The following is an 18,730-nucleotide window of genomic DNA, read 5'->3' as shown; positions in this document are numbered from 1 at the left end:
ATTATTATTATTATATATCATTCTTGTTTTGGTTTTTTTCCCCATGGTTACATGATTCTTATTGTCTCTCTCCCCTCTTCCCTCCCCTTTCCCGGAGTTGACAAGCAATTTCACTGGGTTATACATATATGTTTATATATGTATATTATTCTTATTATCTTGTATGTAGGTTGCTTTGTATATATTGGTTTGCACATTGTAAGCTTGTGAGGACAGGGACTGTTTTTTTCTTCTTTTTGTATCACTAGCTCTTAGCACAGCTCCTGGAACATAGCAGGCACTTAATAAATGTTTATTGGTTGACTGAATCATGGACCACTTCAATCTTGAAGAAATCCAAATTACAGGTAACTCCAAAAGGTAATGAAAAAATGAAATCTGGGCACACGATAGCCTATGCATGAAAAGTAGGACAAAAGACACCATCAAGGACATGTATGTCTCTAAAAGAAAGTGGACAGATCATGAAGAGATAAGTTTTGTAGGATGCTTCATAAATCTTTATGTATTACTTTCCACCGTATGTAATTATGCAATTTTAACCAAATTCTAAACTTGGCTAAAGAATTCAATGGTAAAAATTTGTGCCCTTCAACCCCCATTTTCTTATTTGTTTACTTCAAATAAGAATTGAAATCCACATCTCCAGATATTGTCCATTTGGATATATACTTCATTCATATTTGGACATATATTTGGATATACTTCATTCATACATGCTGATACATATGGGACCTTGCCAGCAACGGGTTTTCCGAATACATATTCGTTAGAGGCAATAAAGGTAGCAATCGCTGAAAAAATTCCCCTACGAGATATGTTTGGAAGACATGCAAAATAAAAATAATCTGTTATGGAAGGCTTGCACATTTATTAATGGCTTATGCAGTTACTTCTTGTTAAAAGCTCTGGGTCAACACTAACAACAAATTGATTAAAGCTCTTTTTTTACACAAATATTTTTATTACAAATTTTAATTCTTAAGAAATACACATTTTTAAGAAATGGCCTTAGTATTTTTAAGTCTTTGGAACCTCTGAGAGAAATATTGTTTTAGGCAAAAATGTCTATTCTGCCTTCTTGCAAATACATCCTCTGGTCCTCCTTTAGTCAGTGAGAACCACTTTTACAATAGTTCATGAATCATAGAGCAGAATATGGCCCAACTGTGAAAATGTAGCCACAGGGAATTGATGGAGCAAAATACTCATAAGATTAAGGCCTTTTAGGTTTTTTAAATCAAGTCATTCAGTGTGTGATTAGTGTTTAAAACCCTGAAAATATTAAATACAGAATAAAAACAGTAAGCTCAAAGTACATGATTTACTATATTAAACACAATAGCCACGATCCTGGATTTATCTTTGGCACCATACAATTTTGGTATGTAAGTGACTAATGGAATAAAACTGATGTTTCACATTAAATAGTCTATTGTTTCATAGCTCACCTAAAGGACAACAAATCTGAAAAGAAGAAAACTCATATAAGCTTCATTTTAATAGTGGAACTAGAACCCAAAACCTGATTTGCCTAATTGCTGACAACTATATAAATTACTAAAAATATATATATATATCTATTTCTGACCACTTTTGGACCATCTTTATTCCACAGGAAAGTTGTGTTTTCTGCAAAAGCAGGTGCATAGTACCACACAGAGCAGAGAGATATAAATTTACGCATTTGGTTTGGAAGATATGGCTATTTACTCCTTATTCATATTTGGTAATCCCATTACTTTTTTTTACATTACTATTATTTGTACAGGAACAATAAGTACATATCAAAGGACCTATCATTTTGTAAAAGCTAGACAGTGGTATAAACAACATTTATATCTGGGAGGGGGCAAAAACAAATCTAAATATAATACAAAAAATGTCAAGGGGAGTCAAACAGTATGTAAGTCACTGCATACCTCCTAGCACCTTTTGATTTTTTCTGACTTAGCTCTGGCTTTACACTCTTCAGTGCACTGTAACACATCTACAATTTCTTCCTTTTTTTTTTTAAATAAAAAGTGCCATTTGGTATGTATATATTTGAAGCTTATTGTTGTCTTTTTTTTTCTTCTTCAGCAAGTAGAGGGCCAATAAAGCAAGGCGTGTTAGTTATGCAAATTCCTATAAGGCACTTTACTGTTTTCTTATTCGACAACAGTGAGGTACACAGGATATATTTCTAGGGTTCATTGCTGTTAAAAAATGAATAGCACCATATTGTGACGTTAGCTGAGCCTGGGAGTCATTATGTTCTTCTCATACAGACTTGGCAGCGGCTAACGTGTGTGCGTAGTTCTCCTGCTTTCAAAGTCGATGGAGTAGGTTTCCTGTAAACAAGAAAACAAATGGTCCTTAGAGGTCACTTAACTATCAGGGAGAATTAAGGTTCTTTAAAACAACAAGGAAGGCAACGTGGATGGTGGTATTGGATACGGAGTCAGGAAATCATTATTTAGTCTTTTTTTGGGTCATGCCCAACTCTTTGTGATCTCTTTTGGGGGTTTTCTTGGTAAAGACACTGGATTTGCCATTTCCTTCTCTGGCTCATTTTACAGATGAAGAAACTGAGGCAAAGAGAATTAGGTGACTTGCCCAGGATCATACAGCTTTTAAGTACCTGAAGCTGGTTAAGCTCAAGACTTCCAGACTTTGATCCACCATGCCCCTTAGCTGCTCTGGACTCAAATACCACCACAAAGTCTCACTAGCTTATGATAAAAAATGTGATTCACAGCCAAAGAATGAACTGTTGGAATCTTATTGCAGATCAAAGCATGCCACCTTTCACTTTATTTCCTTTATGAGCTTTTTATTGTATGTGTGACATGTATCTTCTGTCTTGGCATGGGGGATATGGAAATATATATTGCATGAAAGCACTGGTATAATCTTTATCAGACTATTTACTGTTATCAGGGAGGCTGAGGGAGGGAGAGAGAAAATCTGAATTGCACAAAAGTTTTTGTTTTTTGTTTTGTTTCGTTTTGTTTTCATGTCTTACTAGATGTGTGACTCTAAGCAAGTCACTTAACTTATAGAGATCTGTTTCCTCATCAGTAAACCAAGAAGGGTTGCAGATGGTGGCCTCTCGTTTCCTTTCCAGCTTTGCTTGGAAATGACCACTGTCATCATGTCAGGCTTGGGTCTAAAAATGCCCTCGCTGCCTTTTAGTATGGTCTTCAAGAAGATCCATCATCTGGCCCAACCCTCCATTTCCAACTATTTTACCTCCCAACTATATGCTTTTTCCAACTATATTACTTCCCACTATTCACCCAAGTGAGTCTTCTGTTCTTGCTGCTCTCTCTATTGTCTCCCAATTCTTCTTCAATGTTCCTTTTGCTCATTTCTGCATTCCTCTCCACCCATCCAAATCACCCTTTGAGGCTCAGCACAATCATCTCCATGATAACTTCTGGAGCAATCCCATTAATCTCTCTTGGTTCTACAATTCTTCTAGTACTTACTGTTCATGTCACTCATGGAGCACCTGATTATAAACTGCTTGATATCATTTAACTTCTCATTGGTATATGACTTGTCTCCCAACTAGACTGTAAGGCGAGTTCCTTTAGGAGAGAGACCAATCTCATAGAACTACACAGTAATGGTCATGGTGCTAAGCACTTAAGAGTAATGAGTAAATAACTGAATGAAGCAAAAAGCAGGAACTCTGCAAATGGAATTGCCAAATCATTTTGGGATTGTTTGTTTTAAAGTTTACATGGGTAGTGCCACATACACCATCCCTGAAATTTCCTCCTTATTTTCGCAGCTGAAACTGTTACAGACTGGAAGCTTGGAATGGGTCAAGTTTCATCAGAACAAAAACTATTATGTGAGCAAAGGTTGGAGGGCTAAATTTTTGGCCACCTTAATTCAAGCAGTTTTTGAGATGGATACATTATGGTGTACATTGAAAGAATCTAAAAAGTCCTTTAGAGCTGACTGCAACTTGTTTTTCTTCTGACAAAGAATTTTCAATTGATTTTTACTTCAATATTGAAATAATCTAAGGACTTGGTATTTTGTGTGATTGGAGGTATTTTTTTTCTTGACATAGAGCAACATTCCTCTACTACAATCTTACTTCAACATTTCATCATAGCACAGAAGTGCCCCTCTACTTAAATCTTATCCTTCCAATACTTCATGATAGCATTGAAGTGACCCTTCAATTGATGCAAGTGCTGCATGCATTTTGGAAGATCTTACCAAGTTGGAGAAGCTTTGGGCATAGGTCTAGTGGTCAAGAGAATATGTTTGCTGCTGAAGGATGAGCCTACCTTACTTTGGAGATGCTCATTGCCCAGTTTTCCACAAGGTAATATATTTTTTGGTCATAACAACTTTCAAATTCAGTTTTCTGGTCCACTAAAGCAAATCCTACTAACTCTATAATATGAAATTTTAGCATCAGGGACCCAACAATAAATGTTTATTCCTTCCAAGGAATCTCAGTAAATTTCCATCTCAAATTAATTTATGCCATTTTTGTCAATGTTAAGACTTTGATGGTTCAAAAAAATGCTTTCATAGACTATAAAATGGACGTGGGAGGGTCAGTGATTTCTTTGCTGATGGATTATCAGCTGCGAACACTTTACCTTTGTGTTAATTCTCTCTACTCTAGATTGGAAGCAGACAGAAGCATAGCAGGTCTTCACAGACCTTTCTCCCAAAAGCATTACTTTTGGTAAAGGCAGAAAGACTTGTCTCCAAGGGTGAGAAGTATTTATTTCAGGAATGAACAGTAAGTAATTGTTCAATCTCCCTCAGCCTTCTGCCCCTGCTTCGGCACAGACTGCAGCTGGTGCTAAATTAAGGATAGAGGGTTCATTATATGCTACTGTCCATTAGTGACTGGGCTGTGCTCCAAATTAATTTCAATGAGGTTATCAGTCACTAGGGAGAGTTGTTGTAGAGGTAAAAATTTTTAGTCCTGAAAATAAAAGTTCTTTTCTCTCTGGCTAAAATGAGGCATTCTTGCCCAGAAATTATTTTTTATAGTCATGGTTTACAAATATCTCTTGCCAAATCATGCAGAGGACACAAAACAAAAACCAATTTAAGTTACCCAGGTAATGAAAACCTCCATCAAAAATTCTTTTGAATTGTGGCTTAGCTTTTGACTTTATTTAAAAATCTACAATATTAGAATATGTTTACTTGTTCTGAATTGATTTCTAATGGACTCATCTTGATGATGGAGATAAAACACTTTTAGTTTTCATATGAGAACACTGGTGAGGTAACTCTACCAGGGACAGACCTGTTCTGGGATGAATTTCCACTTGAGGCAACAATATGACAAAAGGAAGAAGCAGCCGTCTTCATTATTTTGCAAATAACCTTATTATTATTTTGATCTATGCCAACAGGTTTTTGGTGATTAACCTTCAAAGTAATAAAGGGGAAAGACTAAAATCTGAAAAAGTTTACTACTTACTTGAACATCTCATTTCTTTCTATAGTAGCAAGCCAGAAGCTATAAGCATTTGCATAATAATTACAGGTCCCACGACCATGGCATTCAATGAATGGTGCACTTCGAAATTCTTCTAGACAGGAACCCGGGGAAGCTAGGGCCTGGCCAGAACCTTCGGCACCAGCGCTGGTGTGCTGGAAAACAAATTAGAATCACATGTCAGAGAATTCCCTCCCAAAAGAATATGAAATTTATTGTAATTTGGGGAGGGGGCAGTGCAGTTATGTCAAGAAACTGGGTCCTTTCCCTACCTCACGTGGTGACTACTGAACACATGCTAAGCATGAACACCACACCAAAGACTTCACAGACTACCATATTGGACTCATTCCCTCCTTTCCTGGCCACAAAGCTACAAACAACTTGAGAAACTTCAATATATAAGGAATCTGGGTATGCCTCATTTTGCATAATAAATGCATTCCTGAAAAGTTTTGTGTGAATCAGATTTCTATAAACAACTACCTTTTCAATGCAAAAAAAAATCTTATAATAATTCCTTCTCTAGAACAAAGAGTTATTTCCCCTAGTTATCTGTTTATTAAGTTTGGATTTATATCTATTTGGTTAAGACACCAAAGTACTAAAAGCCTCAAGAACACATTTATTTTATTTAAGACATTATTCTCTGGTCTTTACCCTACTTCAAACAGATTTTTTCACTCATTCCTTCCATTAGCTTTTAAAACAAATAGAAGTGACAACACAATCATGGAATTTTAGAGGCAAAAGGAAATCTAGAGACCATCTACAACAACCCAGGCATATTATAGATGATGAAACCAAGTCCCAGAACCATTCAGTGGACTTGAACTTGAGCTGAAGTCTCTTGACTCCCAGTCTAATTTTATAATTCTATTTCCATTATACTCAACTGCACAGATAAGGTACAGGAACAAAGAAGAAGAATTGGGCAATTCGTGTCCAAAGTACCTACTCACTCTGAGTTTCTAAGTCCTTAAGACCAAATTCCTGGCTAGGCAGGGTCTGCTGTCACATTTAGTTTTCTTGGGTCTGAAGCTATTGGAGATTAATAGCTGCAGAGGCTTGGCGTCTGAGCAGTGTAATGCCCTTCCTTATGGCATTGGAACTGCCCCTCGTAGAGTAAGGCATCTTTCTGAAATGGTACTTTACTAGAGAATGGGTGAAGATGACACTGCCGTTATCAATCAGGTAGTGTTTCATGTACTCTTACTGTGAAATGGTGAGCTCAGAGGGCTGATCTGACTCCCCAGGTAGGCTTAGACTCGTGTTTTGTGAGGCAGACTAGTCAGCCCATGACATTTTGCAATGACTTAGCACAGGACGAGAGGCTGTCAAACTCAGCAGTAATTGCTTATCATCTGGAATGACCTCACGAAGAATTTATCTCTTCTCTAAATCATTTGTGGCTTATTGAGGTTGTGCTAGAGATAGCTGCTATGGCTCAAGAGAACCAATTGTTACATTTTCAGTGTGAACATTTACACCTCAGAAATCAACAAATGTTACAAATCTGGGCTGGTTTTATTGTTTGGTTGACTATCTAGACTTAAGCAAGTGATGGACAAAGTGTTAATAATGTAGATTGGAATTAAAGTGACATGCATTTTTGAAGAACTGTTTGTTAAATATTTACTAGCATACCCCTGCTTAAGATCTGCATGTCACTGTCATATAAGGTTCAAGAAATGGGGTTCATTTGTGTGAGTCTAGGCAAGTCACTTAACCTCCATTTGCCTAGTCCTTACTGTTCTTCAGCCTTAGAACTAATACTATGTGTTGGTTCTAAGATAGAAGGTAAGGGTTAAAAAAAAAGAAGTGGGGTTTATGAAAGTAACTTAGTTAACAAGTAACAGTTGGAAATATTTTGGTATTTTTCACATCAAGAGAAATGGACGAGTATGATGCATGGCTACGAAATGGAGATTTTAAGGACAAATCAATATTATGAAAGGATGATGAAGTCCGGAAAGAGCTCTTGGATATTTATGAATAAGAGGTTTGAGAATAATCAAAGTAACTTGGAGAGGACAGAAGCCCAGTGCCCATATCAGATTGGGTGTATCATGAATCTAGCCCAATGTGTTTTATTTTTTTATGTTCTCAATACTTTAGAACAAGAATCCATTCAGTTTCAAGTTTTCAAACTCATTTTATCCCCACAAGGACAACACCAGTTTGCCAGAATCAGTCAGAATTGGGTTGAATACAAAAAGTATCACATAGCTCTTAGTTTTTTTTTTCATGACATGCTTCATAATAAGTGGGAGAATAATAATAATAACACAATATAGCATTTATTTAATACTGACTGTGTGCAAGACACTGGGGAAAATGCTTTACAAATTTTACCTCAATTGATCCTCACAACAACACTGTCAGATGAGTATTGCTAATATCCCTACTAAATAGTTGAAGAAGCAGAGACAGATGGAGCTTATGTGATTTGCCCAGGGTCACACAGATAGTGAATATCTTAGGTCATACTTGAACTCAGGTCCCCCTGACTCCAGACCCAGAACTCTATCCACTGTGCCACCTAGCTACACTTTCATATAAAATATGCTTCTTGAACTAAGCCAATTCCCAAGCCAATCACTTATGATGGATGGGGAGCCATATTATTAACTTTTATATATAAGGTTAGATGACCACAAAGAGAAACCAGGAAAAATTCCAGTTGCCCAGAAATCTGAAATAATCTTAGAAGCCTACATAAGGCCTGGGGAGTTCCTTTTTTAATTCAGAAAATTTACGTTTCCATTTCATAAGTTGCATTTGGTCACATCCTCTTTTAAAATGCCATACTTGGTGGTAAAGCCTAAAGAAAGAATCCTAAAGAATTTTTCTCTTTGAAAAAGTGATCTAACCTCACTTTGAGTCCTTTAGTCCTCTTGTCAAAAGAAGATCATTTTTGTATTTGAGCAAGGTGAATATTCTTCACAAACTCCTCATCCATCTTCTAATTGTGATGGACTAAAATTATTTCACTTTTGAAACTAACTTTACATTCTATACATTGAAAAGAAAATAACTAATGCTCTGCCTTTTCTCCTTTGAAGATGACATTAGATGAGGACGGCATTGTGCCACCTCAAACAAATTGCAGGCTGGCACACTTCATAGGAATGGCTACTGCTGGTCTTGAAACTGTGAATGTCTGTAATACAGTAAGCTGCTGACAGATATATAGGCTTATTCTGATCTCTTGAACATCATTATCTCTATATGCTTTTGATTTTGGCAATCATGTTCGAGGCCTTTGTGTGAATGGGAAAAGGATAGGAGAGACCAAAAAAAAAAAAAAAGAAGAAAAGAAATCCTTTCCTGCATCTCTTTGCACCTCATCTCTACTCACTGAGCTTATTTTTTTACATTGACACAGATTCCATTTATTTATTTATTGTGACACCAGAATGAAAATTCCAATATTTCATTCAAATGAAAATTATAATTTTTAATATTTCATTTTTAGCATCAGATTCCTCCACAGTTTCTTTTGGGGGGAAGAATCTTTTGTTTTCCTTATTGCAAAAGTTAAGCATTAACATTTTGAATGGATAAATATATGCTATATTTTTGGAAAGGGGATATTAACTATTAAAATCCATGCTGCTTTATGTAAAAGTGAAATTTGGGAAATGTATCAAACTACATTTCCCGTGGTCCAACTGGTTTCCGTTTCCGGGTTTTTGGGTGTGGGGAGGCCTACGTCTTGAAGCAGGGAAGAGTTTATAATCTCCTGGGTTAGGAGGGAGGCTCTCTCTCTTGGCTAGCAGACTCGGAGGAGGAGACAGGAGCAAAAATGGAGGCGTCAAGTTTGAATGCTTACAAGCGCATGGTCTAATAACTTTATCAGCATGGCTTTAATTAAAATACTAATATATATTATTATAGCAGCCTTTATTATTTTTTCTATTTATAATTTGGCGAACCAGAAGGTCAAAATCGAACTCTAAATCTTCCAGATAGCCTAACGATAGCCATGCCTGCTTTTTGGCCGTCCGGCTCAGCTCTTTTGAGCACTTTTTTAAAAAAGGAAAGTGATTTTCCTTGCTGATCCTGACTGCTAATCCTGCTAGTTCCACTCCAGCTCCAACATGGATGACCCCCGGCTGCTGCCTTTGCCGAGATCTCGACCTCCAGAGACTGCTTCAGCTCTGCCGCAAACGATTTGGGTATATTCCCTTTTCTCCCTATTTCTAGCCTTCCACGTGTTTCTCTAAAGACCTAATTTAGCCACCCACACAAGCTCTACACGTGGGATTTTCTACAAAACTTTTTCTCTAGCCTCGAGCCCAACGACCTGACCCCACGTGGACCTAGCGTTTACCTTTAATGGGGCCAAATGGCCTATTCAGACTTGCTTGTGATTAAAAACTGAACTCAGGGGAAGAAATTTCACCCCATACCTGCTCAGAACTTTGAGCAAAGACTGATTATAAAAAAACAACCAAAAAACCTTTCAGAACTGAATGACTTTTAAAGAGACTGTATCTTACTGTATTTTGCTAATTAGTGTTTTGTAAATTAATCTTGCTTATTTCGTTGATTTTCCTGTTGCACTGAATCATTTTACGCTAATGAAGTTTCTGCTTATGATGTTATTATATTTCCTAATTTACTTAAAGCTTACTGTATCAGAAACAATGCGGTTATATGTACCACCTATGAACATCTTATAGAAGCACATGTCTTTTAAAATTTATTCTGTCTTGGTAATTGCAAAGAACCTTGAAAGTTCCATGCTTTGAATATTACCTTGTAATTTTACAAGAGATATTTTTTAACTTTTACTTTAAATCCTTAAGAATTGTTGTCTAAAAGGATAAAGCTTTTATATATTTTATTATAAGAGATATTATTGCCTTAAATGGGTAGAAGCATTTCCTACCCAGGATTTTTTAAAACAGGAAGCCAAGGAGCTCCTGTATATTCTTATCTGAGGATAATTATACCAGAAGGTTTCTTTTTTAAATATCACATTTTGCTATGGAAGCAATAACAGCATTTGCCAAGGGTTACAGGTTGTAACAAGTATATGATTTTAAACATCATTGTTTTAAAATGTGCTATTGGAAATAATGGTAGTCTATTTGAATGTGCATTGTGAATCTGCTATTTGTAAGATCCAATTACACTCACAGAATGAAAACCTCATTTTTGGGTAACATAACCCTTCTAGTTCTAAGCTATATGTATTTTTGATTTTTTAAAATTTTTTTAATGAAAGAAATTGATTTTCCCTTTTTCTCATCTTGTACTGGAAGTACATATATAATCATTATTTATCCTTTTTCTGATTCTACAGCAAATACCTGAGCCTATAGGACTGTGATTAAATGTCTCTCTGATTCCAGAAGGGAATATGAAAGCCATTAATAGTGCTAAAGAAAGCACATGGTCAGAGACTTGACTAAGATCTGCATAATAGCAGTTCCATGCCAATACTTTAGGGCTTGGAAATTGGGTTTTGAGTCCTGGAGTTCCAGTCTTTTCTAAAACTTTAGAGGACGTGGGTCCCCTCGACTTAGATTCCTAGAAAGCACCTAAGATTGGTTATTTATTTGGCTCATTTCCCTAAAAAGCTGATGATAAGTCAGATCAGAGAGAGACATTTTCCTTAAGTCCTGGCCCTGGATGGGTAATTGCACACTGCGGAATTCACTTTAATTAGACCTTCATTCAAAGGTCTAAGTTTATTTTCCCTAGATTTTGCACATTTTACATTTACAAGTTAATGTTTTCTTCTTTTTTCTTGAATTTTATTCTTTCTATTTTGCCAATTGACTTCATATAACCCCCAGGACTCAGCCACTCATCCTTAGCTGACCTGAGGTACTTTTTTTTTAGAAAAAAGGTGTGTTTAAGAATTACCTCACGGGGATATCTGTTAAGTTTTTTAAAATTCGATAATGTAAAAATATATGTATATTTATTTAACTCTTTTAGGAGTAATTTCACGGGGAATTATATAAAATCTTAGAAGAAAATGTATGTTTTGTAATCTATAATGTAAGGTTTAAATTCTTTTGAGAATAATTTCAGGATAAGGATCTTGCCATCTCCCCAAAATCCAGACAACGAATTTGTTTGGTGAGGACACATGAAGATGTCTGAAAAGCCTTCACTGTACCATGAAGACCAAAAAATTGAACTTTGGGGTGCAGTTGATTGAACTATGGGGAGTTGAAATTTAGTTGTATGTATTGTTTTAATTGTACACTGTTATGCCAGTGGGGGACAGCCCCCCCAAATTGGTTTTTTGTCAATGCGTCTAATTTTAACCATTTGTTCATCTATTTCTTTTATCCCCAAAATTCCTGAAAAATTTAGAAGTTGTCTATTTTTACAGGTCCAGCGAAGAAAAAAGGACTAACCTTTTTTTTTGCCGGACCTCACGGGGAATTGTAAAAAGTGAAATTTGGGAAATGTATAAAACTACATTTCCCGTGATCCAACATGGTCCAACTGATTTCCGTCTCCGCAGGGGAGAGCTTAAATCTCGTGGGTTAGGAGGGAGTGGTCTCTTTGGCGAGTAGGCGCTTCTGGAGGCGGCAGGTTTGAATGCTTACAAGCGCGTGGTCTAATGATTTTATCTATCAACATGGCTTTAATTAAAATACTAATTTATATATTTATACAAGCCTTTATCATTTTTAATTCTTACAATTATCCTGTAAAAATTCTAATTCTACTGCAGTTAATGCAGGGAACTCTTCTCTGTTCAACCTTGAAAAAATGCAAAGAGTACTATTAATGTTCAATTATTTGGTCAACCTGAAAATATTGACAAAAAAGCAAAAATAATTAGTACAAAGACACCTTTTTTTCTCCTTTTAAATTTGTTACCTTCTTTCTTAGTATGAATTCTAAGACAAAAGAATAGTAAGGAGTAGGCAATAGGGGTGGCCCTGCCTTACAGAGCTAGGAAGCATCTTGGGCTAGATTTGAACCTAGGTCCTCCCAACTCCTGGTACTCTATCCATTGTGCTACCTAGCTGCCCCTACTTCCTCTTTCACTTTGATAACAACCTAACAAAAGAGTTAGGCTCATTGGGATAATATAATTCCACAACCTACAAAATGTCACCATAATAGAGGGCAGGTGGAGGTGACTGTGAAAGACCCAAGATGAGAAAGCAATCTGTGGGGAAAGCAAATTGTTCCTCTCAACCTTTCAGAGTGGAGGTTGGCTAATATCAGAGTAAACTTGGCCTGAAGAAATCAAGAACTTTATAGACTGGGGTAAATGTGCTCTAGACAGAGACGAAAAGACTAAAAATAGGAGCAATTAAATAAGTAGGATCCCAATAAAAATATTCTCCTAAACTAAGCAGGTAAAACAAAGCCCAATTTAAATTTAGAGTATGCCCAAAGCAAGTCACTTAACCCTGTTTGCCTCAGTTTCTCATCTATAAAATGAGCTGGAGAAGGAAATGGCAAATTATTCCAGTATCTTTGCCAAGAAAACTCTAAATGAGATCATAAAGAGTAAGACATGACTAAAATGACTCAATAACAAATGTGCGAAATACTATATGAAACAATGGGGGAGAAAAAAAAAAGAATGTAGTGTCCTGTGAAAAAGAAAAAGAGCTTCTTGAGAAGAGTACGCTTTCATACTCGTTTTTATCCCCCTGGTACCTAGCATGATGCCTGGCACATAGTAGGTGATTAGTAAAGGTTTGCTGAATGAGTCTGGAGGCTTTGATATTATTAGTAATTAGAGAGAAAAGATAATCATTTCTAGGAGAAACTAGATCCAAAATAAACCTCACTGAAGGGTTATCTCCTCATCTAGACGAACCAAAATTATCATTATTTTTAAGGTGCTTTTCCTCCTTCATTCAGACTTACTAATAAGCAGACTCACTAATATTGTGCATCATATTAAAACTTAAACATCTCCAATATATTCCTTTATCCTCTTTCTCTCTGAAAGAAAAAACAAAAACAAACAGGTTTTAAATCCTTAGGAAAGCCTGTCACGTTGCTTCTGCTGGAAACAATTCAACTGAACAGCTGAGGGCTGCAATTGGAAGGTGTATAAATGTTTCCTCCATTTTCCAGAAAGGCGTTAAAGCTGTCTACTCCAGTCTTGAACCTCAAAAGGTGAAATGAAAGTCTAAGGTTCCGTAGCCTCACGATCCTAGCAAGCAAATAACTGGTGCCTAAATACAGAGTGGGTAAAAGCCCGCAGTGCCTTGAGAAATGCAACTAGCAACGAGAGAAATAGGAATTGGGGGAATCATTTATTTTCACATTTGGAGAATTCATTGCCTAAAATCTTAGAACAATGAAAATGGGATTGCTGTTGCTTATAAAGGGATAGCTGGTCAGGACACCAGTCCCCTGCTGGAGAGATATGGTTGTCTATATTCCACTTACCATAACGAAAGAATAGCCAATCCAAAGCGATGACCATCCATTAGGACACTGTGGAATTTGGATTGTTTGACTGTGAACTGCCATCACCATGGCAGGAGCCTCACATACAGCACACCTGGGGAAATAAGGGACACAGAAATTTAGTACAGTCGATATGAATAGCATCCTGCCCATAGAATTCCTCATTTATTTCAGAGTTGAATGAAAGTTCATGAGTCATCTAGTCTAACCCCTGATCCAAAGCATGAATGCGAGTGTTGTCTATAAAAAGCAAGAAGAGGTTGTATTTTTCAAATCCACACTATTCAAAGTTTTAATTATGTAAAACATGGTAACTGGTTCCCAGCTTAATGGAATTATGCTGTATGAATTTGAATAATGCGATTACTTGACTATGGAGGGGGTGAAAGAGGTAGATTAATTATTCATATTAATTGCAATGTAACTGTACTCACTGGAGGCCATCCAGCCTCCATTTAAAAACTTTCAGGGATGGAATTCTCACTATCTCTCATTACTGGAAGTCTTTACTTATTGCTTATTGAATTATATTATATCCATCATTGAATATAAACATGGTTGCTTTTAAAAATACATATCACTTATCTTTCAAAAATGAATTCAATTGTCTTTGAGCAACTCATTATAAATAGATGTTTATACTAAAACTCAATGGTTTCTACAATCATTCTTCAAGAGAGCTAGGGAAGAACCTGAGCACCCTCCTTTGAAAGAAAAAATACCTTGATACTAGTTAGGCCTCAAGAAGAGTATGATGAATTAATGTTATAAAGATATGGTCAAACAAGGGAGAGAGAGAGAGAGAGAGAGAGAGAGAGACAGAGAGAGAGAGAGAGAGAGAGAGAGAGAGACAGAGAGAGAGACAGAGAGAGAGAGACAGAGAGAGACACAGAGACACAGAGACACAGAGAGAGAGACAGAGAGAGACAGAGACAGAGACAGAGAAGACAGAGAGTGAGAAGGAGAGAGAGACAGAAAGAGGAGAGAGACAGAGAGAGAGAGAAGGGAGAGAGATAAATAGACAGAGACAGACAGACAGACAGAGAGGAGAGAGACAGAAAGAGAGGAGAGAGACAGAGAGAAGGGAGAGAGTGATAGACAGAGACAGGCAGACAGACAGACAGACAGACAGACAGACAGACAGACAGACAGACAGACAGAGAGGAGAAAGACAGAGAGAGAAAGAAGGGAGAGAGATAAATAGACAGACAGACAGACAGAGCCAGAGAGAAGGAGACAGAGATAGAGAGACAGAGACAGAGAGAAAAAGAGAGAGAGACCAGATTCTCAAACCATGAGGGATTTAAGAAATTTCTCAAGTTCAAATTCTTGAACTACACATAGAAATAAATAAAAAGCATATGTGGCCCTTAGGTTTGCTCAAATTCAAAATACTGTATTTATACTAAAATATTCTCTCACAAATGTGTTACATTTGTAAAGGCTGGTTTAAAAATGTTGTATTTGAAAAAAAATTAAACGCTGGCAGTGAAGTAATTGCATTCAAGTCACAAATTGAACAGAATGTTAACAATGCTGATAAATGAATATAAGTGCTGTTAATAATTATACCTAGTTGTACTGGAACATTTGCATGAAAATGCATGAAGAGTAGGTGGAGAACTTAAATTAGTCATTTGATTTTCAGTGGACTTTTGTGTCTGTGTGTGTGTGCGATTTTCTATTTTATTCATACAAATGCAGATGAATTAAAAGGTTTCATTAAATAACCGTTACTGAAGCTGGTCTTATACAGCTACTGCCATCTGCTTGCCAAATAGAAAACAAGAATACAGAAGAAAAATGGTGCCTATATAAAATGTCTCCCTCAGGAATAAAGTTGTTTGGGGGAGAGTTTTAGTCCACAAGTCAGACAGTTTGGAAAAGATTGTGAAAAAATAGAATTTTAGAACTAGAAAGGGAAGTGATTTAATAAGCACAGGCAACTCCAACCCCATGCAAACTGACAACTCATCTATAAGTTATAGTTAGAAGGCTGCTCGGGGGTACTTAAAAGCCAAGTGACTTCTCCATAGTCACTCAGATAACGTATATCAGAGATAGGATATGAATCCAGATTTTCCTGTCTCTGAGGCTAGACATCTTTCTAGCTATGATTCCATGCTGCCTCTTGGAAGGGATCTTACTCATATGGAACCACAACATTCCCCAGTTTAAAATTGCAATTGGGAAATATCACAAGAGAATAAAAATAATGTTAATGTGTTTTTCTAAGCCAATAGAAGCCTGCAGGAATCCTTTTGGAAGATTTAGTGGCTCTTATTTCCATTTGAATTTGACTGATTTAATACAGTCCCTTCCTTTTATACCTAAGAAAACCAAGACTCATAAAGATTATTTAATTCATCTAAGTTAGAATTCAACTAGACTCATCTTTACTTGATCTTTGGTTCAGAGCTATTTCCATTTAGCACCATTATTGTTGTTGTTATTCAGTCATCTCAACCTTGTCTGACACTTTGTGACCCCATTTGTGATTTTCCTTGCAAAGATATTGGAGTGGTTTGTCATTTCCTTCTCCAGTTCACTTGACAGATGAGGAAACTGAGGGAAACAAGGTCAAGTGACTCGCCTAGGGTCACGGAGCTAATAAGTGTCTGAGGCCAGATTTGAACTCAGAAAGATAAGTCTTCCTGTCTTCAGGTTCAGCACTCTATATTTACTTACCATCAGCTACCCCCTTAACACTCTTACATAGTCACTCATTTTCTGAAGATTTTCAATAAAGTAATACTCCACAGGAACAGTGTCTGGCTACTCCAAACAAAAATAAAGTAAAACTTAAAAAAATCATTTCATGGTTATCCTTTTTTTTATGAAGAATTTTGAATGTCATGTGAAGGTAGTTCTCAAGTTGGGCATTTGGATTCACAAAGAGATCTTGCAAGCATGAAAGAGCCCTGAGTGATCTTTTTTACAATAGAATCTCCTTGAGGTTAAGGACTGCTTCTCTTTTGCCTTTGTATCCCAAGATCTTAGCACATAGTATGAGCTTAAGAAATGCTAATGGACTGATAGATATTAATCCTGAAAAGTTAGTGGATAAAAACTTGACAACTATAATGTTAAGGTCTTATGTGTAAGAGATAAATAGAAATTAGCAGCCATGATATCGACATATTTGTTTGAATGAGCAATTCTGATCTAGTTACATCCTCTTGTTTCTATGAAAGTATCAGCCTTTAAAAATGACTCAAAGAACTAGGCAATCAGAACATTCAAAGAAAATGTCACAACATGTATAAGGTCTTATCACATTTAAACAAGCTCTAAGATGTATATTAGTATTGCACATATTAAATTCGTAATATATATACATATTTAAATACATTTATATGTATATATATACAAATATCTATTAATATAGATTAGATAGATGGATGGACAGATGGGATAGGATAGACAGACAGATGGATGGACAGACAGATAGAATAGATAGATAGATAGATAGATAGATAGATAGATAGATAGATAGATAGATAGATAGATAGATTGGATAGATAGATTGGATAGGATAGGATAGACAGGTAGAAAGAGACATATATACATATAGACAGACAGATAGATAGGTAGATAATCCAGGGATGATGTGAGCATCACTGAAAATGAATAAAAGACATCTTTAGGACAGGGACTACATCATTCTCATTTCCATCTTTCCACAGGATCTGGCAGAGTTTACTACGTACAAAGGGGGTTTCATACATTTTTTTTAATGGTTGCAGTTGAATTAACAATATACTTCTCTCTGAGAAGTCCACATAAGATAAAGCATTTAAGAATTTTATCTTCTTTGAATTTAAGAATTTTATCTTCTTCGGATAGAGAGGCTTTAGTTCCTAAAATTTCCACAACCAGTTTTTAATCTATCATAACTTTGAATCCACTGGGGCCCTTATTAAGCTAGTATTGCAAAGAGGAAGATAGGCATAATAGTGTCCGTCGTGGGGTTAGGCTTGGGTTCAAATTAAACCTTGGACCCCTCATAGATATCCAAATTTCAGTAAGTCAATTAATTTCTAATGTGCTTCAAGCATTTCTCTAGGAAAAATTATCTACTAAATCACTATTGAGTTACGGAGGGAGTTTGCACAATGGAGTTACTATGCTAGGAGTTCTCTGTTCTGATAAAGTAAGAGATCATATAATGATTACATGAACAGTTTTGTTTCTTTTAAACATTACTATTGAAGGAAAAACAGCTTTAAGTTATTTTTAGGTTTGCTTCTAGTGAAATAGGGATATTTCTGAGTATGTGGAGCCTCTAGAACCAGGGTAGTAAACAGATATTAGCTGACCTAAAATTAATAGAATTAGAAAAATAAAACAAAGATAAAACAAAGACATTTCATATTTTGAGTTTTGTATTCTACATTCTTCTATTTTCTCAAATTGAGAAAATTGATTCCTTCAAAATATAAGAAAAGATGAGAAATGTAAATGGATAAAGAATTAAGAAATATTCTATTATGTAATATATTCACACCTATTATCTAGCAGAAAAAAAAATCTTACAACTATTTTACATGAATTCCATGTTTTACTGCAAAAAAATACCCATTTTTTCTTTCCTTCCTATAATAAAGGATCACTATAGCTTTCTTCTTCCTTTTTTTTTTTCTTAAAACCCTTACCTTCCATCTTGGAGTCAAATTGTGTATTGGCTCCAAGGCAGAAAAGTGGTAAAGGCTAGGCAATGGGGGTCAAGTGACTTACCCAGGGTCACACAGCTGGGAAGTGTCTGAGGCCAGATTTGAACCTAGGACCTCCTGTCTCTAGACTTGGCTCCCGATCCACTGAGCTACCCACCTGCCCCAAGCT

At 36.2% G+C, this 18,730-nt stretch overlaps 1 protein-coding gene across 2 annotated transcripts in view; it reads right to left on the bottom strand.

Moving 5' to 3' along the window:
- Positions 1 to 851: 851 nt before the first annotated feature.
- The window catches only part of COL4A1 (collagen type IV alpha 1 chain), a 207,023-nt gene continuing 189,144 nt past the window's right edge, over positions 852 to 18,730 (bottom strand). For both annotated transcript variants that reach the window (XM_044670532.1, XM_044670531.1), the window contains 3 exons: positions 13,868 to 13,982; positions 5,456 to 5,628; positions 852 to 2,333 (listed from right to left, as the gene is read on the bottom strand). In XM_044670532.1, coding sequence (XP_044526467.1) covers positions 2,252 to 2,333; positions 5,456 to 5,628; positions 13,868 to 13,982 — 370 coding nt within the window. In that variant the 3' untranslated portion in view covers positions 852 to 2,251. The remainder of the gene's footprint in view (positions 2,334 to 5,455; positions 5,629 to 13,867; positions 13,983 to 18,730) is intronic.

This window comes from Gracilinanus agilis, chromosome 3, assembly GCF_016433145.1.
Source record: "Gracilinanus agilis isolate LMUSP501 chromosome 3, AgileGrace, whole genome shotgun sequence".
In the NCBI taxonomy this organism is placed as follows: domain Eukaryota; kingdom Metazoa; phylum Chordata; class Mammalia; order Didelphimorphia; family Didelphidae; genus Gracilinanus; species Gracilinanus agilis.
This window is presented reverse-complemented; position numbering and strand designations above follow the sequence as displayed.